The sequence below is a fragment of the Jaculus jaculus genome, chromosome 10, assembly GCF_020740685.1.
Source record: "Jaculus jaculus isolate mJacJac1 chromosome 10, mJacJac1.mat.Y.cur, whole genome shotgun sequence".
NCBI classification, from domain to species: Eukaryota; Metazoa; Chordata; class Mammalia; order Rodentia; family Dipodidae; genus Jaculus; species Jaculus jaculus.
The window spans coordinates 73,284,471-73,309,041 of NC_059111.1; the positions used below are offsets into that span (position 1 = coordinate 73,284,471).

The 24,571-nt window shown below is 37.8% G+C and overlaps 1 protein-coding gene across 1 annotated transcript in view; it reads right to left on the reverse strand.

Annotated features, from left to right (window-relative positions):
- Nucleotides 1-24,571, reverse strand: part of Bmt2 (base methyltransferase of 25S rRNA 2 homolog) — an 83,640-nt gene that overhangs the window by 16,808 nt on the left and 42,261 nt on the right. Inside the window, exon 3 of the mRNA XM_004671588.2 lies at nt 21,051-21,221. Within this exon, the coding sequence (XP_004671645.2) occupies nt 21,051-21,221 (171 nt within the window). The remainder of the gene's footprint in view (nt 1-21,050; nt 21,222-24,571) is intronic.

Sequence of the window (24,571 nt, forward strand, 5' to 3'; positions counted from 1 at the left end):
CAAGCGGCAGAGAAAGAGGCAGAGAGAAAGAAAGGCAGAGAGAGCAAGAGAAAGAGAGGGAGAGAGAATGGGCACGCCAGGGCCTCCAGCCACTGCAAATGCACTCCAGACGGATGTGCCCCCTTGTGTATCTGGCTTACTTGGGTCCTGGGGAATCAAGTCTCAAACCGGGGTCCTTAGGCTTCAAAGGCAAGCGCTTAACTGCTAAGCCATCTCTCCAGCCCCCATTTTTTCTTAGTGCTCTGAAATATAACTTCTTTGCAAGAGTGGTAACTTTAATAAAATCATGTTGAATTCTAGTAGAACATATTCAGGCAAGCGCCTGAACTGCTAGCTGAGCCATCTTTTCAGCCCCAATATTCAAATAGTGAAACACGAGTTCTGGAAAAAAAAAAAAGACTTCATATCCTAAAACCATGTGCACATTCTTTTTCTAAATCAAAGGTTCTTAAATATTTTGTATATGACTATATTTAGCAGTCTGATGAAGTACATGGCTCTTTTCTCAAATGTTCCTAAATAAATAAACTGAATTAAAAAGGAAATTCATTTGCTTGGCGTGAACCAGTTTTTTATTATGCTGTAGATGCATAGGATATTCTTTAGAAACACTTTCAATAAAAAAGATTAAGCAGTGAATCATAGTTCGAAGCAGTGATGAGAATATTTTGAGATAAATACAACAGCTGCAACAAAAGACATAGATCTCTTCTAACTAAAGGCAGACACTACATTTCACTGCTTCTATCCATAATGAGAAGCTGAAGGAAGGCCAGATCTTATGGCATACATCTGTATGCAATTTCAGTGTTTGGGAAGTAGAAGCTGGAGGATCAGAAGCTGAAGAATCAGGAGCTGAAGGCTAGCTAGTGTTACATAGTGAGCTTAATGCCAGCTAGGGTTATCTGAAACCCTGTCTGAAGCAAGTAAACAAACATGAGTACAAACAAAAGTTTTTGATTCTAAGTTCATGGAATCCTTTAGAGTTTAACTATAAACAAACTAAACCTGGGCAGGTTCATTACACACAGTGGAACCTATCAAATAGAAAAAAAAAATTCAAGGAAGGAAAACATTTCTTGTGTAGGTAGTCATGGTGATTATGAGCTAAATTTGTGGACAATTGCTAACAAGCATGCAAGGAATCCAACTAAGCACTGCTTATATTAATCTCATCTTTAGTCCTGTATTATTTTTCATATTTTTATTTTTTCTAAGACTAATTTTCATATTTGTATATAATTGGATATTATAAGCCACAATTCTGTTTTGGAATACGTGCATTTTAGAAACTTACTGCAAACTGTACAGTCAAAAAATATCACACACAGATTAAAAAAAATACTTTCTATATGAAAACAGTAATTCTTTCATATTAGTTCCACATAAAGACATCGTATCTCTCTCTCTGATTTAATCTTCACAAGGTCTTATGTGATTTATAATCACAAGTAAAAAATAGCAAAAACTACCTTCCCACCAAGATGATCATTTTTTTCTTCTGAGATAGGGTCTCACTATGTATAGCCTGGGATGAACTCATGCTCATGCCACCTCATCCTCCTAAGTACTAGGATCACAGGCATGTACCAGAGCACCAGACTAAGAAGGCAATTTTTTATATAGGAAGCCATTGATAAAACTCAGTGTTAGCACCAATACTTCTGTATTTGAAGCAGGAAATTTCAACAACCAACATCACTACCACTTACAAATACTTTCATACTACAAATTTACTTAGGAGAAAACATACAAGGATATTTATTTGCGTTATGCAGACAGGGACTTGTTATGTATCCCACCACAACTTGAATTTGCAATCCTTCTACTTTAGCATTCTCAGAACTGGGCTAACAGGAATTTACTACTACACTCAAGAAACCTCTTTTATTTGCTGGTTAAATAGCACTTAATGTTGTCATTATATCACTGCATTTCAAAATGTCTGCCTTATCAAAGTAAGAATACATCATTTAATAAGAAATAGGCATAATTTTTTTTAAAAGGGCTGGAGAGATGGCTTGTGACATGCATGTGTGTGCACGAGGCCTAAGGACCCAGGTTCAATTCCCCAGTACCCAAGTAAGCCAGATGCACAAGGTGATCATGCATCTGGAGTTTGTTTGCAATGGCTATAGGCCCTGGCATCCCATTCTCTCCCTTTATATGAGTATTCCCTCTCTCTTTTCTCCCAAATAAATAAATAAAATATTAAAAAATTTTTTAAATACATAACACAATCTTGGTTTATCTGAGTTGTAATGACTGAACTACTCTACTCACTCTTGATTATAGCTGAAGGTATAAAATTTCAAGTATCTTGGTAACCAAACCATAGTTCAGATCACCTTTCACTTACAGAATACAAAAGTAAAACAAAGAAAACAACAACAAAAAAGTGAAATTGAATACCCAGCACTTGGGAGACAGTGGTAGGAGGATTGCCGTCAGTTCAATGCCACCCTGAGATTACCTAGTTAATTCCAGGTCAGCCTGGGCTAGAGTGAGACCCTACCTTGAAAAAACAAAAACAAAAAAAGAAGGGGGGGCATCTTTAGACTATAAATTCTAACATTCAGTGTTACTATAGCTATGAAGTTTGTCAAATCATGGAAACAAAGTTCATTTTGAGAGGCAATAGAAGCCAGAAATTTACATTAAAAATCTAGAAGTGTAGAATCCTCAAGACCACTTATTCTGGTTTGGAATTATCACTTCAATTCAGCCCAGTGAAAACACATAGGCAAGCAATGTAACACTGTATATTCAGGAGAGTTGTGGATAAAATGTTTTCTGAGTAGAATACTGGTAGAAGAAAAGGGAGCCCCAGCCTTGGGGAGTGCAAGGTAAACAAGCTTTCCCCAGGGGAATATGAAGAAAATACAGTGGAAAATACAAAAGACAGGATGGCTTAGGTAGGTGTCTGTCATTTTTGTAAGAAAGCAGTGTACAGGTATTTTAAGTAGGTATGAGTATTCCACAATCTTTGAAATTCACCACAACGTTCCTTTTGAAATGTTCAGTTTTTATTTCTCTGCATTGTAGTTTTTAAAGTCTGTAGTGCCACCTATTTGTTCTTTATACCCTAAGCACTGTTTTAAAATTCAACTTGGATTTTAAAAGTAATTTAAAAAATATCTGTAATCACCTCCCTAGGATATAGAGAAAAAATATTTACAGTAGTTCTTTCATTGACTTAAGATTTGAAAAGTGGATTGCCTTTGAATAAACATATACATGTGGCAGTATTTCCCAAAATGACTTATGCTTTAATATAGCCACTGCAATGTAATTTCCCCTTGTAGAAGTAAGAAAACAATGGCAGCATGTTCTTAATGTTTTTATAACGATTAAGTGAGGTAACTACTACATGTCACAGAAAGGGAGAAAGAAACAACAGCTATCGACAGTTTGACATAGTAAAAAATACTTCTGGAAACATAACCAACAGTGCTCTATCTTCAATGCATGACTTGGTGCTGCATAACCTTAGAAATTTTTTTTTTGTTAAATTTTTATTTATTTATTTATTTGAGAGTGACAGACAGAGAGAAAGACAGATAGAGGGAGAGAGAGAGAATGGGCGCGCCAGGGCTTCCAGCCTCTGCAAACGAACTCCAGACGCGTGCGCCCCCTTGTGCATCTGGCTAACGTGGGACCTGGGGAACTGAGCCTCGAACTGGGGTCCTTAGGCTTCACAGGCAAGTGCTTAAGCGCTAAGCCATCTCTCCAGCCCAACCTTAGAAATTTTAATAGACTTTTTGGGTATCAATTTCCTCATTTCTAAAATGAAAAAAAAAAAACAAAAAAAAAGAAAGAAAGAAAAAGACCTCCAAAGATAATTTGCATTGCTATGTCTGCTTCATTGTGACTAAAATACCTGAAAGAGCCAGCTTAAAGGAGGAGTTTTTGGTGTTTTTCTTTTCTTTTCTTTTCTTTTCTTTTTTTTTTTTGCTCATGTTTTCAGAGATTTCAGGTCATCATGGCAGGGAAGGCATGAAGGCAGGAATGCAAGGAATCAATTATTCACACAGTGGTGGATGTGGAAGCAGAGACAATGGGACATGAACAATGGTGCACGTATAACATTCAAAGGTCTGTCCCCCCCACCCCCCAGTGATCTGCTTCTGCCAGCCAGGCCCCACCATCTTAAAGGGTTCACAACCTACCAGAATAGCACCACTTGGCCAAAGAATAAGCAATCAAAATATGAGCTTGGAGGTAGACATTGTTTATTTAATCAACAATATCACTATAATTATGATGCTAAAATTTAGATCTGTTCTTGGCAAAATAACATACCACTCTTTTGTTTAATTCAAACCTTTTTATCTCATGTTCGACATGACAATAATTTGTATGGGTTTTGTTTGTTGGATTATTTGTTTGAAACATTGTCTATGTGGTTTAAAACTCAATGCCTAAAGTGATTCTCAAGTATCTCAGCTTTCTGAGGAGCTGGGACAACACATGCATGCCACCTTGCCCAGGTTCTGTATGTATGTATGTATGTATGTATGTATGTATGTATGTGTATATATACATACACACACACACACACACACACACATTTAATTACTACCTAGTAAATTGTCTTAGCAGCCAGATTTCAGTCAGCAGGAAAGTTCCAAGGGGAGCCTGTTCCAATGTTCCATACATAAACAAACACTAGCAATCATAGTATTACCAAATCCAATGGTAGTCAAAGGGGCAGCTTTCATGGCTTTGAAATGACAACAGAATGGTAAGAGACCCTCTGCCACTCAGGATACAGAAGACTCTTGCATAAAGCTCCAGGCCACATGTACCCTGTAAATTCATTTTTCATTTTCGTTATTTTATTTTATTTTTACTTTTTTATTTGAGGCAAGCCAAACTGTCCCTTTTATGACCAAGAGTGAAAGAGAGGTGGAGGGCATGGAGGGGAGAGAATTGGCGCACCAGGGCCTCCTGCCACTGTAATCGAATTCCAGATGTGTGCTACCTTGTGCACACATGCAACCTTATGTGCTTACATCATCTTGTGTGTCTGACTTATGTGGGACCTGGAGAGTCAAACATGGGTCCTCAGGCTTTGTAGGTAAGTGCCTTAACTGCTAAGCCATCTCTCCAGCCCTATGTTTTGTTTGTTTGTTTGTTTGTTTTTGTTTGTTTGAGAGTGAGAGAGAGAGAAAGAGGGGGGGGGGGAGAGAGAGAATGGGCGCGCCAGGGCCTCCAGCCACTGCAAACGAACTCCAGTCGCATGCGCCCCCTTGTGCATCTGGCTAACGTGGGTCCTGGGGAATCGAGCCTTGAACCAGAGTCCTTAGGCTTCACAGGCAAGCACTTAACCGCTAAGCCATCTCTCCAGCCCAGCCCTATGTTTTTGAGGGGGTGAAAAACTAAGATGGAAGTTTGAGTCAGTATGTAAACAAGTGTACTGTTATCACTTGGGATTCACAACAGTCATATGTATGAGAGGTTTTTCTAATGTCAAGTTTTAGGACTAGTAGAAAACATCCAGTAGGTAAAATCTGTCACTAAATACTAGGAATCACATAGAAATCATTATTCCTAGTTCTACCATTAGTTTTCAATCATGGTTTCAAAGAACAGAGGGAAAACAGTTAGAAACTTCCTAATTCGATTTGGCTTACTCCTCATTTGTATAGTAACTCATCCTTCATTTGAATATCTCACTTCCATATGTCTGAACATCCTTGAAATTATGAATGGCTAAAGATTACTGGTTTGGATTTCATTGTGTAATGACCAGAAAAACAACTTCCTCTTCATATTTTGGTAGCAGAGAACCAAGTTTTTTTTTTTTTGGGGGGGGGTGGGTAGGAAAGGAAGAATGGTAATCAAATGCTACCTACTGGGTAGAGGATAACAATAATCACAAATTAGACAAACAGAGAGATTCTGTTTACCATACTAGTTTTGCAAATTTTTAACAAGGAAGAAAAAGATAGGCCTTAGCTCTCAGAGCTAATCACATATGTAAAAGAACAGTTTCTCCCAAAATACATTCCATGAATAATTTATCTTTTTTGTAACTGCAAAAAAGGTTTATTTATTTGAGAGGGGGCAAGTATGGGGGAAGGAGGAAATTGGCAAGCCATGACTTCTTGCTGCTGTAAATGAACTCAATAATCATGGATACTGGAGAAGTGAACCAAGGCCACAGGCTTCTCAAGTAAGTTTCTTTTAATTGCTAAGCCATCTCCTTAGCCCCCCTTAAACATTACATTGAAAATTTTCATATTGCAATTGTACATAATGTATTTTGATCATAGTTCTTCCTCTAATTCCTTCTTTTGGCCATTCTCCCAATCCTCCTTCAATTAAATCTTCTCTTCTTTCCAGCTAGTCCCTCTTCTCTTTTAATTTCCCTCCTCCATTATGCATGACAGAATGCTGATGAGCCCAATACTATGCAGGTCTTGTTCAGGTAACAACAGCTGCTGTAAGGTCATGAACATAATGGCCACTGTTGTAGTTACCTTCATGTTGCTGGGACAAACACCTAACCAAAAGCATCTCATGGGGGGAAAGAGTTTATTTCAGGCTTACAGATTCCAAGGGAAGTTCCACGATGGCAGAAGAAGCTGGCTCCGTCTGTCATACATCCATAGTAGACAGGCAATACCAACAGCACCCACAAGCACCAGCAGCCAAAGCACAAGCTGGCTCTTTACACACGTAGTAGAAATGGACTCAAGATTCGCCCCTAGTGACATACCTGTTCCAGCAGGCTTTGCCTACTGAAGACAAAGTAGAAAGTTTAAGCAAAAATACCTGCATCTATAGGGGACAAACACTTACATTCAAACCATCACATTCAGCCCCTGGCTCACACAGAATCATGATCATCCCACAATGAAAATGCACTCAGTCCAAATTCAACGGTCCTCATAGTCTTTACTAACATTAACAATGTTCAAAGCCCAAAGTCCAAATTCAACGGTCCTCATAGTCTTTACTAACATTAACAATGTTCAAAAGCCCAAAGTCTCATCTGAGATTTAAGACTGTCTCTTAAATATGAACCCTTCAAAATGCAAGTTATATACTTTCAACATTATCAAGACATAGAGTAAACATTCCCATTGCAAAAAGAAGAGAGCACAACAGGTAGAGAATGAAGTAATGCAAAATCAATAATCAGCAGGTAAATACCAAACATCTGCAGTTTAAAGTCTAACACCTGTAACCAATGATAAAGAAGTCCAGGTTCCAATTCCACCCCTCCAGCTATGCTGCTCAAGCCACCTCCTTTCAAAAGAATTTGCATTCTTACTAGCCTAAAAACTTCCATGGCTCACCCTCAGGACAACATTTCCAATGTTTCAATGCAATACAGGCCATCCTTAATGGTGGTTAACTTTCTTCACAACTGCAGCAGCGTAAGTAACCTAAAACAAGTGTCAGTGCCTGTAACTTCAAACAACAACTTGGGGTTTGGCCCAGTATTAGGTTTTGTACAGGTAAGGTAAGTCAATGACCACTTTGAAGACAGTCAATATTTTGTATTGTTTACATTTTCCCAAATTTATTCTTCTAAAAACACCCCTTTCAAATTTGTATAGTATAAAATCTCTCTTGGAAACTTTAAGGACGGGGACAGAGAAAGGTATAAAACCTCCCACCACCCCCAGAGACTCATGTGTTTGAACAACTGGTTCCCAGCTCATAACTGTTTGGAAAGGTTGTGGAACCTTTATGAGGTAGAGCCTTGCTGGATGAAGAAGGTCACTGGGGGATGGGTAATGAGGTTTTATAGCCTGGCTTTACTTCTTGTTTTTTGCTTCCTGGTTAAGGACACAAACTGACCACCTCTGCTGTTTGTTCTCACTGCCCTGATGGACTGCATCCTTTCATTGGCCAGAATAAATGCTTTCCTTCCTTAACCTTTATTCTGTCATGTATTTGGTCACAGAAATGAGTAAATGAAATAATAGAAAAGGCTTCATGAGAATGGCAAAAATATCTAGTTTCCAAACCCAGATGGAAAACCCAGATACAGAATTGAGAGAGAGAGAGAGAGAGAGAGAGAGAGAAAGAAAGAAAGAGAAACAGTAACTGAAAGAAATCTGCCAAAGTTTCCCATGAATGTCCAGATATCTGACTGAACTGGCAACATCAACATGGCAGCATTATTAGATATCTAACAATGACAATGGCTACTGCAGTTCTTATAAGTAGGTGCATACTATTACTTTCATTTTTATAGCTAAGGTGAGTGACGCTTAAGTAAGTTAAACAATACCTCAAAGCTGGTAAGAAGTTTGAAATAAGATTAAAATAAAGCTTGACTTCGCCTTAATATTTAACAACATTTATTATTACTAATGTAGAAGTAGTAGTTTAGATACAAATTAATTGGCCTTGTAAAACATAAGTATCTCATGGAATTTATTGCTGAATAATAAACACACTATCAAAGTAGCTCTGAACTTTGAAAACAAGTTAATAATATGTATTGGTTTCCTACTGAATAGCACACTACCACAAACATTTAAAACAGGTCAATAGCCTAGGCTGGCTTTGCTGGTACTGCTAAGGATACAGTAAGACTGACATCAAGGAGGCATCTGGCCTGCACTATTATCTAGGGACTCTGGAAAACAGCCCGCTTCTAGCCTCATTCAGTCTGTTGTCAAAATTCAAATTCACATGGTTGTATAATGGAAGTCTGTATTACCTTTCTGGGTGTCATCTGAGAGTCCTTCTCTCTTTTGTAGATTATCCATATTTCTTGGATTTCAGTCCACTTCATTTATTAAAGCCAAAAACACAATATTAAATCCTTCTTATGCTTCAAATCACTTCTTTTTTCCCCCATCTCTCTTGCTAAATCTGAACAAGTTCTCTACATGCTCATGTAATTAGATTAGGCCTATCCAAATAGTCTCTCTATACTAAGGTCAACTGCATAATAACTTTAACTATATTTACAGAATCTGTTGGTAGATTAGTGTTTGACTAAATAGAAAAGGGTATGAAAATTCAGGAAACAAAGGAGACCATCTCCAGAATTCCATCTATTGCGCCATCCTTGAAAAGAACAGATACTTTACATTGTATTAGTCACTGATAATTTTAGAAGTTTCCAAAGAACACTTACTTCTGCGGCTAGAAGAAGGCATAAGAAGAACCAAAAATTGCTGTTAAAATCATTGTTTTTTTAAAGATCTAACTATAAAGGAGTACACAGACAACTTGCAAATTCAATTTTAATAAATGTCATTTTCATTAGCTTTAAAAAATGAAGAAAATCACAATCACTTCAGATATGGCTTTTATTTGGTAAAGTTTTAGAGATATTAATCCATAATAGGAACCACAAAAAAGGACAAAAGTATTTGCCTATAAGTGGGCCCACTTATCATAACACTCAAGTGTAAAACATGGTCAGCACTCTATGCCAACTCCTATGGTATCTCCAATGTGGTGAGTCTGTCAGTCTAAGAGCAACAGGTGGAAAAGAGAGGTGAGCCCTAGGATGTCTAGTATCATTGGAAAATAGGATACAATGCTATGAATATGTGATCACTGAGTTATGAATGAATGAAGATTCTCACTCAATAGGTCACGAGGAAAACTCTACCCACTTTCTTTGATATTGTGCATAAGTCTAACAGTTGGAGAGTTTTTCTGCCCTCTCCTTTCTCTTTTTGCAGTGCTAGCACCTGAACAGAGAACTATGTAAAACTATAGCAGATATAGAATATGTTTATCCTGATGGTGAAAATATGATATAAAATAACAGGAACACTTTGAAAGAAAACTTAAAAAGACACAAACAACTATAAGATAACAGTAATACTGGGATGGCATAATTCATAGAGATGTGTGTGTGTGTCGGTGTGTGTGTGGTGTGTGTGTGCACACATTTGTGTTCAGCCACACATGTAAACCACAGGACAACTGCAGATGATGTTCCTCAGAGGCTATGCAATTTATTTATTAAGATAATGTTTCTCACAGGCCTGGAACTCACCAATTAAGCTACACTGGCAAGGCAGTAAGCCCAAGAGATCTACTTGTCTCCACCATGCCATGCCAGTGCTGGGATTAAAAGTATGTGCCAACATATGCTGCTTGTTTTTGTTTTTTTGTTTTTTTTTTTTTTTTAAACCAACATGGGTTCAAGAGATTGAACTTGGGTCCTGATGCTTGCAAGGACAGCACATTAGCAACTTAGCTATGTCCCCAGCCCCCCAAATCTTTTAAAATTTATAATGATTTTAAAAATGAAATTCCAATGTTCCTATTCCTAAATGTTTAAATATCACAGCTGAAATACTTCATAAACTATTTGTCTAAAATCTTTTTTACCAGTCATAGTAAAAACAAAATTTAAATATTGTAAATAATTGTGGATTTGATATTAATGAGGTTTCACTACATAACAGAGATTGCTTCTGAAAGCCTATGTATTTAATGAAACATTCTTAAGTCTTTCTCTGAATTTTTTCCACTAAGGCTATTTGTAAAGGATATTCATAAAAATTCCCCAATGTACTGGGAAATACACAAAATTATTTGACAGTGAAGGAAGACAGTATCAGAATATCTACTCATCTTGGTATTTGGTCAAACACCAGTCTAGATGACGAAGAGAACTGTTGATGTTGCTGCTGAAAACAGAAATGAAGTAATCTTAGTTTTTTTCTATTTCTAACCTTCATTCATTCATTTGCATGTTACAAAATCAGAGATCATTCAATCATAAGATAGGCACTATTAAGAATTTAGGTTAAGCCAGGCGTGGTGGTGCACGCCTTTAATCCCAGCACTTGGGAGGCGGAAGGCGGAAGGCGGAAGGCGGAAGGCGGAGGTAGGAAGATTGCCATGAGTTCAAGGCCACCCTGAGATGACAGAGTTAATTCCAGGTCAGCCTGGACCAGAGTGAGACCCTACCTCGAAAAAACCAAAAAAAAAAAAAAAAAAAAAAAAAAAAAACCAAAAAAAAAAAAGAATTTAGGTTAGGGACTTCCGGGTAAGATGGCAGCATAGGAGACAGGCCAAACCAGCCTAGCAAGGGATTTAAGCAAAACCACAGCAAAATACACTCTTCTTCTGAAATGAGGAAGGTGTATAGGTTTTTTATTAGCCACAGTGGAAAAGCAAGAGATCAAGATCCACCAGAAAGGAGAAAAATGGCCAGAAACCCACTGAGGATCTTGTAGCCCCAATCTGCACTATCAGCGCAACTTGCACCCACCCACCTGGCGCTGAGCTTCAGGAGCAAGGACTTTCCAACCTTATCAGCCTCCTTGCAGAGTCAAATAACCCTGAAGGGGAGACAGCAGAGATTAGCTAAGAAGCTGCTGAAAGAGATACAGGAGGGACCAGCTGAGCAGTTCCAGAACAACTCCAGGCTTCCTGAACTCTGCCATCCCCCAACACTGAGAACCTTAAGCCTGCATAAGAACCTTAAACCTCCTAAGAACACATTCAGCCCCCAGTGGCAGGGCATCTAGCACAATTGATCATAACACCAGCTCAAAAGCACAATAGAGAGGGATAGAGGTGGGCATTCAGCATTGGTGAGATTGAAAGCCACCCCAAAAGGCCCGCTGACAAAAAAGGAGGAACATATAGGCCTGCACTAGAAATGCTAATCTCTCTTTCAATGTCAGGGCAGGTTATGGGTTACATAATCTTGGTTGGCTTTACCATTCTCAATTAAGGTGTATCTGGGGGTTGTGATGGTTTGAATAGAATAGATGGCCACCAATACATTCAATTGTTTATTTGTTTGTAGTTTGCATTCTGCAGCCAGCTGGCTGGAGGCAGTATCACTGGGTAGATCTTTAGGTGTGGTGGTGGGTTTCAAATTTCAATCTAAAAATAAGCAAAGTGTGCCTAGCAGGAGTGAAGTGTGCTGTGGCTTTTGACTTTTGGCTTGTGCTTTTCTCTGTCTGCTTGGGCCTGTGAAGGCGGGCCAGCTTCTTCTGCCATTTATGGAACTTCCCCTGGATCTGCAAGCTTCAATAAATATCCTTTCCTCCATAACTGTGCCTGGTCTGGAAGTTTATCTCAGTGAACCCGAATCTTTCTGCTACAGGGGTTAACTATTGTTGCCTTTGATGCATTCAGATTTATAGGACCTTTGTCTTTTGCTTCTGTCATTATTTGAGGCAGGGTCTGATTCAGACCCAGGATGACCTGGAACCTATTTCAGAACAGAAATCTCAGCCTCCCAGCTGATAAGATTAAGGGTGTATAGCAACATACACCATTAGGGATTGTGGCTTTATAAGGTTATCAGTTTGTTTCAATCCCCACACTTACATACTCTGTGTTGGTTTTTACTGAATGTGTATATTGCTCAGTTGACTTTTAGAATTTGCCAGTAAATTGCTCCACCCAGTTCACTAGAATACTTCAATTGCAGGCAAACTCAACCCCAAGGATTATTTTCATGGTTGGTCTGGAATGGAAGAGCTACACCTGACACCTTAAACTCCTACTCTGAAGATACATAAAGTTGGATTTCCAAATCTAAAATCACTGCAGATTATTATAAAACTCAAGCATCAAATCAACTCAGGATGTAAAAAAATCGCAACATTTAAAACAAGAAACACAAAGATTTAAGACAACACAATCCCACCCCAAATTATAAATCTATCAGAAATGGTCCCCAATGAGACGGTTTTAGATGAAACACCTGACAAAGATTTCAAAAAAAGAAAAAATGAGTTTGTCTATACTAAAAGAAATCAAAGAAGGAATCAAAGAAGAAAACAAACTCCTGAAGGAATTCAAAGAGAACATAGGAAACCAGCTTAATGAAATAAGGAGGTGATTACAGGTGATTAAGAAACATGAGTAAGGAAACAGAAATACTGTATAAGTGCCAGGCAGAAATTCTAGCTCTGAAAAACACAGTCAGTCAAATAAAAAACTCTATGGAAAGTCTCACCAGTAGAATGGATGAAGGAGAGAACAGAATATCTAAACTAGAAGACCAGGTGGCAGATCTAATACAGTCCAACAAAGAGAAAGACAAGCTAATAGGAAGGTATGAGTGGGAATTTCAAGATATCTGGGACATTATGAAAAGATCAACCATAAGAGTTCAGGGTATAGCAGAAGAAGAATTTCAATCCAGAAGCTTAGTAGTCATTTTCAACAAAATCAGAGAGGAAAATTTCCCCCAAATTGGGAAAGAAATGCCAGTGCAGATACAAGCTTTTAGCACACCAAAACAAGACAAACCTGGAAAGAACCTCTCCTCATCATGTTATAATTAAACTACTAAACACACAAACTAAAGAAAATATATTGAAAGCAGTTATAGAGAAAAAGCAAGTCACCTACAAAAGCAAGCCCATCAGAGTAACAGCAGATTACTCAACAGAAACTTTAAAAGCAAGAAGGACTTGGAATGATGGTTTCCAAGTTCTGAAAGATAACTATCAACCAAGATTACTTTATCCTGCAAAGCTATCTATCCAAACTGATGGAGAAGTAAGGACATCCCACAACCAAAATAGGCTAAAGGAACATATGACTACTAAGCCAGCTCTACAGAAAATATCTGAAGGGATCCTTCACGCGGAAGAGAAAAAGAAAGCACACACATGAGGAAACAGGAAAAAAAACAATCCATACTCAAATAATACTTGAAACAAGTAAGTAAAGGGAAAACAGGAAGCACTACAAAACAAGAAGAATGGAGAGAATAAATACATACCTTTCAATAATAACTCTTAATATCAATGGTCTCAATGACCCAACCAAAAGCCACAGGCCTGCTGACTGGATTAAAAGGGAGGATTCTACCATTTGTTGTCTCTAGGAAACTCATCTCTTAATAAAAGATAGACACTGCCTTAGGGTGAAAGGATAGAAAATGGTATTTCAAACACATGGGCCTAGGAAACAAGCAGGGCTTGCTATCCTAATGTCTTGACAGGACAGACTTCAAACTAACATTAGTGAGGAAAGATAAAGTGGGTCTCTTTATACTGATTAAAGGAATATTCCAGCAGTAGGACATTACAATTTTATATATACATGCACCTAATATGGAGCTCTCAATTTCATCAAACAAACACTATTAGACTTAAGGTCACAGATAACACCAAACACAATTGTACTGGGTGACTTCAATAGTGTACTCTCATCAATTGACAGGTCATCCTGGCAAAAAATAAAAAGAGAAACATTTGGATTAAATGATGTCATGGAACAAATGGACCTAACAGGTATCTACAGAACAAGCCATCCAAATGCTTAGAATATACACTTTTCTCAGCAGTACAGGGAACATTCTCTAAAATAGACCATATATTAGGATACAAAGTAAATCTTAACAAATAATCCCTTGTACTCTATCTGACCACAATGGGATTAAACTACACATCAGCAAGAAGTAAAACTATAGGACATTCCACAAGCAAAATAGGCTAAAGGAACATATGACTACTAAGCCAGCTCTACAGACAATATTTGAAGGGATCCTTCATGCTGAAGAAAGAAAGAAAGCACACACATGAGGAAACAGGGAAAAAACAATCCTAAAAAAAAAAGAAACAAATTCATGGAGACTAAACAGTACACTATTGAATGATGAATGGGTCATTGAAGAAATCAAAAAGGAAAGCAATAAATTCATAGACTCAAATGATGATTAGGCTACAACATACCAAAACCTTTGGGACACAATGAAGGCACTCCTAAGTGCCTATATTAAGAAATTAGAGAGTTCACATGCAAACAATTTAATGTTTTATCTTCAGGCCTTGGAAAAAAGAAGAACAAGGGAAATAAAAAATCAGTAGATGGGAAGAAATAATAAAGATTAGGACAGAAATTAATGAAATGGAAACCAAAAAAAGTCCACAGAACTTTTAATAATAGTTTTTGTGCATTTTTGCCACTTAAAGTATCAATAGTGCTGCATCGTCTCTCCTTTCTGGTTTTAATAATTTGAGTCTTTTTCCATTAGCCTGCATTCAGGTTAGTTCACTTTTTTTGTTTATTTTTATTTATTTATTTGACAGTGACAGAGAGAGAAAGAGGCAGAGAGAGAGAGAGGGAGGGAGGGAGGGAGGGAGGGAGGGAGAGAGACACCGAGAGAGAATGGGCGTGCCAGGGCCTCCAGACACATGCACCCCCTTATGCATCTGGCTTACAAGGGTTCTAGGGAATTGAGCCTTGAACTGGGGTCCTTAGGCTTCACAGGCAAGCGCTTAATCACTAAGCCATCTCTCCAGCCAGGTTTGTTCACTTTATTAATTCTTTCAAGAACCAACTTTTGATTTCATTGATACTTATTTAAAAAAACACATAGTACTGATTTTATATATTTCTTTTCTAATACATAAAATAACCCCCCATATGGAAAAATTACATTTTATTTTATTTCACAGTATCTTTTAAGTTTTTGAAACTGTTTATTGGATTTGTATTATTTAGAAGCTATGTTGTTTAATCTACAGATATTTTGGAATTTTTTTTTAAAAACTCCTTTTGTGTTAAGGACATTAAATCTCTATTCATCTGAGGACATTCTTTATATAACAATCTATCCTTTTAAATATATCAAGGTGTGTTTTATAGCCAAAATGTAATTTATTTGATGTTTTTTAAAATTTTTTTAAATTGCAGAAAAGTAAGTACTTATATTGTGTCAGTGACAAGTATTTATGTTCTAGATGACAAGGATGTGCTAATGTTAGAGGGATAAAAAACTGAGTATAACCTCCCTCCTGATATAAAGTGGCCTCACTCTCTCTCTGTCACTCTCAGATAAATAAAAACAAAAAAAAAATTAAGAAAATTGGGCACTATTTTCTATTTAGAGTCTCTTAATAGCTACATAGAAGATTAATTACTCATGAAGAACACTATACAAAATGAGTGCTTATTGGCACAGAAAGGAGTTCACAAAATTGGGGCATAGTCTCTGTTTCATAAAAACAAATGCATATCAAAAAGAATAGAATAAGTACACTTAAAATGTAACCAGTATTGAGTGATTTTCCCCATATCTGTAATCTTTAAAAAGGAATTTTTTACAACTATATTTTATTTGTAGTCAGAAAAATACACAATAATGAATTTTAATATGATACAGGTACTGAAATTGTAAAAGAAAAGTTCAACATTAGTGAGAAAGGGTACCAATTTGTCTGAGTAGTTTAGGTAAAACTCTATAAGAAATATTTCTGAAAGGTAGTCTAATATTTTGATACTTTATCAGAAATATATTGCATTTACAACTTCCAGAATGTGAGAATGAACACACAGCACAGTAGGGAAATGTATAATAGTTCCACATGACTAGAATACAGGCTTCAAGAACTCTGGGAATAACAGGAGAGAAGAATGTACATGTTTATGTTTCTACCAAAGGCAAAACTAAAAAAGTACAGTCTTTAAAGTGAAAAATCACTAAAGTGAATTACTCAGCCCAAATCATTCTAATGCTCAATATTACTAAGTAAGTTATGACCTTAAACAATCACAGTTAAATAGTTCCCTCTAAATACATAAAACCAAACTAAATCAGAAAAATTGGTCTGTCTATGGCAAAGGTTAGCAAATTTGGTCCTCAGGAAATAATTACAAAGCTGGACAGAAATCATCAAAACAGTCCTTTCTAGTGTTCAACCAAAGGCAATCAAACTGAAACGTGGTTGCTTTTGAAAATCAACTAAGTCTGGGTTAAGAAGAGCAAGGATTTGTGGTGTGCTTCCCTGGTGCTGCTCTCATCACTACCATCCTTGCTGATTTGTCATGGGATGACCCCAAATTTCCTCCAGGTTAGGGCTGGCTTTGGAACAGAAGCTTTCTTTCTGGGGAGGGCTAAACTTATTTAGAGCAGAGGGTGAGGAACCTACAGAGTATTTTTAGTAAAAGTAATAAACTTGGTTGAAATAAAAAGGGAAATCAGCTGTTATGCTAGTGTGGGACTGCTGTGATAACCCTGGTGAAACTGAGCTGCATATTGGAAGGTAAATCAGAAGTCAGCAAGATCCTGGAAATAAAACAGCAGGTATGGAGACCCAGCGATGAATAACAAGTTAGTGTATCTGCAACAGGAGAGTCACATTGGAGGAAAATCAGTTCTCTAGGCTTCCCAAAAGAGAGAGGGCCACTTGGTCAGCACTTATCCTAGACTTATCCTAGCAGATGACAAGGCTGAGAGTCACAGAGCTCACAGGTCCCAAAAAAGTCTCTCCTACAGTGCCATTATTGACCTCTAAAATATATAGTTAATTCTGGCAGCCTACATGGTCTTAATCACCCAGTGAGAAAAATGTAAATACAAAATATAACTACAACATAAACAATGAGTCAGACTAATAGGCTTCCCTGTCTGATGCTGACTTATGATACTAAACTCTAACATTAACGCATGTCTTCTGCCTCTGCCTGTCCTTGCTTACTTCTAAACTCCACCAACCCTAGCTCCAGCTCCTCCCACTTGCCTTAGCTAGAATCAGAGCTATTCCTCAGGCCCCCTCCTTCCTTAGCCCTCCCTTACCCTATCTCATACAGGTATAAGCACACCACCACCACAACAGGCCCTCTTAAACTTAAAACTGTCTCATGTTCCCACCCATGGGACCAAAAGTGGGCAGATGGGATGGTAGGGATGGCAACCCAATACACTATGGGCTCTCTCTGTGGGGGCCAAATAGAAATATTTAGATCCATTCAAAATGCCCCTAAGATCGCCCAAAACACCCATATCTAGATAGTTTTCGACATTAAACAGGCTCATGGCAAGCTCCAGGAAGATTTGCATGATCTAACCTTCTCCATCATGCCCTGGATGTCCATCCTTAATTCTTCTCTCTCCCTCCTCAATCAACTCAATCTTACCAATCACACTGTCTTCTTCCTTGAGCAGCCCTTCATTACTGCAGTCCCCCTGTTCAATGACACCTCTACTTCAGACACTCTCTGCTTCGGTCATCCTCTCTCCAAGCTCCCTTTCCCACTTTATCTTCCAAACCACCTTGATTGCTAGCATAAGGACATCTCTCAATGCTGGTCAGGAGCTTTCAGGAATAACTCTATTGTTTAAAAACCAAGCCTTACCTAAGGGAATTTATTTTTGGTGTGACTCCATGCTGTATACTTGCATCTCTCTGAGAACACACTTGGGCCCTTGCACCCCAATCACTTTGGTACCTAGCCTCACCATGTACACAGATGGAGAACTGGCAGTCCGTCTTCCTAAGTGGGCTCATCATTACAAAAGAGCTGTCCACCTGTCCATGATGACAGGGGTAAGCCTGGCAGCCTCTATAGCTGCCACGGGTCTGGCTGCAGGAGGCTTGAGCCATAGTCTAATCTCCTATGAAAGGTTTGCTACAGAACTGAGTACTGCAGTCCAGGGGTCCAGTGAAGCCTTGCAATTGCTACAGGAACAACTTAGCTCTCTGGCTTTAGTCATGCTACAGAACCACCAAGCCCTAGACTTCTTGACAGTGGACAAAGGAGGGACCTGCCTTTTTCTGAATGACGAATGCTATTACTATGTTAACCAATTAGGCAAGATAGAGGTTGAAATTAAAATAAATAAATAAATAAAAATCTGGCCAACCAGCTTCAGGTACCAACACCAATTCCCTCCGGATCATGGAACATCTTTGGGACAGTCAAGCCCTGCCTTTTGCCACTCTTAGGGCCTATATCTAGACTATTCCTGCTACTTGCCCTTGCCCTTGCCCCCTGCCTTCTGAGATGCATCCAAAATCAGGTGGACCAATTCACCCACCGAAAATTCAACCAACTTTTACTGACCTATCCCTCTTCTATCTCCTACCAGCCATTAGCCACCAAGGAACCGTCTCCTCATCACCTGCCCTGAAGGAAGACCCACCGACCACATTACCCAGCCTCTCCCATAAGAACTCGTCACCCCCTTGAGTCAGCATGAAGATACTACAGAAAAGAGGAAAACCAAGGTCCCTTGTCATTAACAAGGACAGGATGGCCTCCCCAAAATGAAGTCACCAAAGACAGTAGGATGTTGACAGACACAAGGAAGTGGGTCATCCACATTCCTCTAGAAATGGCCCAGCCATTATCCCTTCCATGCTTAACAATGACTCCCCAGGACACGATTTCCTGCCCCCTAATTGTGTAAGTGACCTGGTCACTGTTCTGGTGTCACTCCTTAGCTATCTTAGATCTCCCCTAGAGAAACCATTTTTTAATTCAACTTTTCCCTTTCTCACCTTCCCCCAACTGAAGAGCCCTATAAAGCCCACTATCTGTAATCTCAGGTTGGCTGTGCTCTACTCCTGAGTCAGTCCTGGCAGCTTGTGCGTTTCTTGAATAAGCTTTCCTTTTTGCCTCAGAGTGGTTTGTGTGGTCTTGGTCACCCCCAAACCTTACAGATCCTACTCCCTGACTCCCTAATAAGGGGAAATTCCAAAATCACAGTTTTTAACATATAAATGATGTTCAATTTTTAGCAAAATATAAGACATGAAAAAGAAAACAAAACTATAGTCCATACTCATGGAAAGAAAAGGCAATAAATAGAAGTTTACTTTGAATAAGCCCAAAAGATAAGATTTAGTAGAGAAAAATTCAAAGCAGTGATTATAAAAATGGTCAGATGGAGCTGGAAAGATGCTTAGCGGTTAAGGCATTTGCCTGGGAAGCCTAAGTACCCAGGTTCAATTCTCCTGGTCCCACATAAGCCAGATGCACATTGTGGCACCTGTGTGTGGAGTTCATTTGCAGTGGCTGAAGGCCCTGGCATGCTTGCTCTCTCTTTGTCTAATAAATAAAAAAATAAAGTATTAAAAAACTAAAATGTTTTCAAAGAATTAAAAGAAACTATGTTAACAGAATCAAAGAAAATTATGACAATAATGAGAAGACTATATAGCAAAAGAACACTATGGAAATTCTAGAGCTAATGCTTCCATGTTTACCTGTTTTGATGTAAGTATAATAGAATTGCTTGTGTTGGTAAACTAAAATAGTTAAAACTTTCTTTTTTAAAATTTTTATTTACTTGAAAGATAGAGAAAGATGGAGACAGACAGACAGACAGAGAGAGAGAGAGAGAGAGAGAGAGAGAGAGAGAGAGAGAGAGGGAGGGAGAGAGACAAGAACAGAGAAACAGAGAGAGAGAGATTGCACATGCCAGGGCCTTTAGCCTCTGCACATGAACTACAGATGCATGTGCCACCTTGTGCATGTGGTTCACATTGGACTTGGAGAATTGAACCTTGGTCCTTTGGTTTTGTAAGCAACCACTAAGCCCTCTCTCCAGCCCTAAAATAGTTAAAACTTACTGTAACATCTGAGATGAAAATATCTGGCAAAGTCACCATGCTTTAAAAGCTTTGTAGTACTGTTTGTAGTACTCAAAGATGCTTTGTTCTTTCCTATTAAATCAACCAAGTGTATGCTAATTCATTTTAAATGGATTACCTATAACTAGATAATATTTCTAGCATGGTATAAAATCAAAGTAGCAGTTTTGGAATTACTGAGTTTAATTTTACTTTCGTAATAATTTTTCAGCTATCCAGGTTTCTAGAAACACATAAGTTCATTTTCAGACAATTAATACGTTACTCTGTACTGGAATATCTTTGTGGTACTAAGATGTATAACAACTTTAACATCAATAAAAAAATAACTGAATTACAATATTAACTTACACAGTTTCTCCCTATATACATATAATATATAACCAACAGGCAGATTTTCAGATCAATATAAAGAAAGTTTATTAGTATGAATAATCTTTTTTATTTATTAGTAATTTCTTAGTATCTAACTTCATTAAAGAGTTTAGGTAGCTTTTGATTCTTTGTATTATCATAACTTTTGGTATATTATTCCTTCTCATTTTTACAAATCACAACATATGCTATAGATTAATAATTTCCAAATATTTCTGAAAATTTTATGATGACTTTATACTTAATATTATAAATATGCATTTCTCATATTGACATTACCAGAGTTGCCAGTACACTGCCCACTACTAAGTACAGACAAACTATTTTCTATTAGCATAGCTCCTTAAGGAAATAGTAATTGAAATGGACAAGTATACTTACTCAGATATAAATTCAGGGTTTGTAAAGGTGAGACTGGTTAAATGACCTTCAAGTTTAGAAGACTCGTGTGTGTTTAAGGCTGGAGTGGTCTCAGTGGCAAGTACGGCTCTTTTTTCATCTTTCTCAAGTGCTTTTCTCTTCCCACCATTTTGGAAATATTCTCTGCATACACTACAAATAAAAAATAATATATATTTTATAATACTGGATATAATGATAAAATAGAATAGAATATTTGCCTATATTAATCAATGAGATATTTTTAAAATTTTACCAAACATTGGCAAATTGGAGCACCTTGTATCACTTTCTATGAAATGTTCAATTACATAACACAAAATGTTAACAGACTGTGTTTAATAAATGAAAAATGTTCTTTAGGAACATCGATATACTTGTATATGTTATACTGAATTTTAACTAAGCTACTAAGTTTGTCCAACAAAACATAGGTAATTTCTATTCAGTGACAGCATCCAGAAGTAGCTGCAGTCAGAGTTCATCTTGAGCCAGCTTTGATGGCAGTAGACATACAGCCCATCAGTTGTTTTGGAGGTTTCTTTTGGTTTACAACCACAAAGTCAGCTTGTTACCACATTAATTTTTTAAAAAATATTTTAATTTATTTATTTGGCAGAGAAAGAGGGAGGGACTATCTCCAGAATGCATGCACCCCCCACCCCCGTGCAGCTGGCTAGTGTGGGTTCTGGGGAATTAAACCTGGGTCCTTTGGCTTTGCAGGCAAATGCCTTCCTTGAGCCATCCCTTCAGCCCCATTTTCATTTTTATTTGCTATGACAAGTGGATAAAAATCTAGTTCAAGTAAAACTAATATATGTATTAGAAAAACCAAACTGTTTCTCATTCCTTCATATAACAAGTGATACTGAAGATGATTTCTGTAGCCTCACAAGCTGTACAAATACCTACCACCAGGCAAGCAAATATTTCTGCAGCAGATACCACCTGGGTATCCTCTAATCAAATGCAGTTTTGATATTATATGACTTGGATATTATTAGATCCAACATGTGGGAGGCTTATCACCTAGGACTAAAGTTCCTGTAGGAACAGACTCAGTCCTCCTACCTACTTATATTCCAGTCACAAGCCCCAGATTATTTTGCTTATGCATCTGAAAGACAAGCTATGAATTGGGCTTTCTCAAACCTTTTATGTGGCCTGCAACATTCGGAAAGAGACTTCTTTTTGCTAGCATAATAAATGGTATTAGAAAAAACAAACAAAACAGAAGAATTGGGTGAGAAGTAAGTGGCAAACGTCAAAGAGCTTACATGCCCTCTTCAAGAAACCTATATATTCAGCTATCTAGAAGCCCTTTGTACCAAGTTATTTGAGTTTATGGAGACTTCCTTGCACAGCCATGACTGCAGGATGGCCAGCCATGTCAAAATGTGATTGAACTCACAAAGAACATGATCTAATTCAAGCACTGAGTGTGAAAACAGCAAGGCCTGCATTCTTCTTGGTTCCATTATGAAATGTCTTTATTCACTTAGAATGAGGAAGACATTATAACCTACTATTTAGAAATGGACAGGACTAGAAAATTACTATTTATTTATTTATTTTTGTGTGTGTGTGTGTGTGTGTGTGTGTGTGTGTGTGTGTGTGTGTGTGTATGAGAGAGAGATGGAGGTGCAGATGAGAGAATGGACACACCAGGGCCTCCAGCCACTGCAAATGAACTCCAGATGTATATGCCACCTTGTGCACCTGGCTTATGTGGGTCCTGGGGAACTATGCCTGGATCCTTTGGCTTTGCAGGCAAGTGCCTTAACCTCTAAGCCATTTCTCCAGTCCCAGAAAATTTCTTTATATGCAACTTTGACAAAAAATCTGGGAAGACTAGAGTTTCTAAGACATGCCATGAAGAAGAAAATTTCTAGTTCTTACAAATTACTTTTGGGAGGGAGTTAAAATTCAGATACTCTGCATGAAAACCACAATACATGTATCACAGTAACATACACCCACCATAACAAGAACAGAAGTTGAACAGGTCAAATACAGAAGCTTAAAGAACTATGTATTGACTCAAAGAGTTTTTTATATTAGTGGCTTGTGGGTGTTTTGTTCTGACATTATACTTGTCCATCAGAATGGCTGGGACATGAAAACATTTGGGACATTTCTATTTGTGCCAATTCTCTCATAATTAAAATGGAGAATTTTAAATATGCATAATTTCAAGTTCACACAGCTAAATCCCTATCAGATTGTCATCATGGATATGAAACTGACTTGTAAATGACTTACTTAGTACTTATGATGTACCTAATTTGGTAATGGAATTAATATATTAGACCACTATGCCTAGATACATAATGAAACAACGAAAGTAACACAGGGTCAACCCCAATATTAATTTGCTAGCAAAGCCAAGAAAGCTGAGAAAAATAATTAGTGAAACTCCAGTTGCTCTGACAAGTAATAGACTCTTGAAAAGCTATTTTATGTGAAGGAGGATAAAACTAAGCAAACCTTCTTCTTAGATCTTTTAAAAATTTATTTGAGGGTAGGGGAAGGAGGGAGGGAGGGAAGAAGAGGCAGATAGAGAGAATGAGCACACCACAGCCTCCACCCACTGCAAATGAACTCCAGACACATGTGCCACCTTGTCCATCTGGCCTATGGGTAATAGAGAATTGAATCTGGGTCCTTAGGCTTCACAGGCAAACACTTCAACGTTTAAGACATTATTCCAGCCCTCTTTTTAGATTCTTAAATCATAGTAATAATTGTTATTATTGTTCTAAAAAGTATTTTGTCCATAGACTGCTTGGCGAAGTCCCCAAAACACATGGTAGGCAAAAGAATTAAAACATTTATTTATAGCTGATACTATCCCTGTCTTGAGGAATGCCTATATGTCTTATACCATTTGCACTTATATATGCCATTATTTCAACTTTAGTTTTTTCTTAATTCCTATTACATAAGATTTCTCTAACTTATCCAATGTATTTTTAGTTTTATCTCTTCAGGAGCTAAAAACTTACTGTAGCAGACCACTTCAGGTTCACTGAGATGAAGTTCTAAACCAGACACAGTTATGGAGGAAGGGATATTTATTAAAGCTTACAGATCCAGGAGAAGTTCCATAATGGCAGAAGGGCCAAGCAGAGAGAGAGAAGCCACAAGCCCCAAAGCTAAAAAGCCACATAGCACATTTCAAGAACTCCAGGTGGAACTAGGCACTTTGCTTATCTGTACATTGGAATTTCAAACCCACTACCACACCTAAGATCTGCCCAGTGGTACCTTCTCCAGCTAGGTAGCTGCAGATCCAAACTACAGACTAATAAAACACTGAATATATTGGGGGCCAGCTAGTCAAACTGCCACACTCACTCATCAATCACATACTTATGAAATACCTATAATTTATTGAGGTACAATGTGATGATAGGACAAACTAAAGAAACTTATACTCATGAAGGGGACAAATAACTATTTAATAATACACAGGAAAAACAAAGATTGTGTTATACTTATTT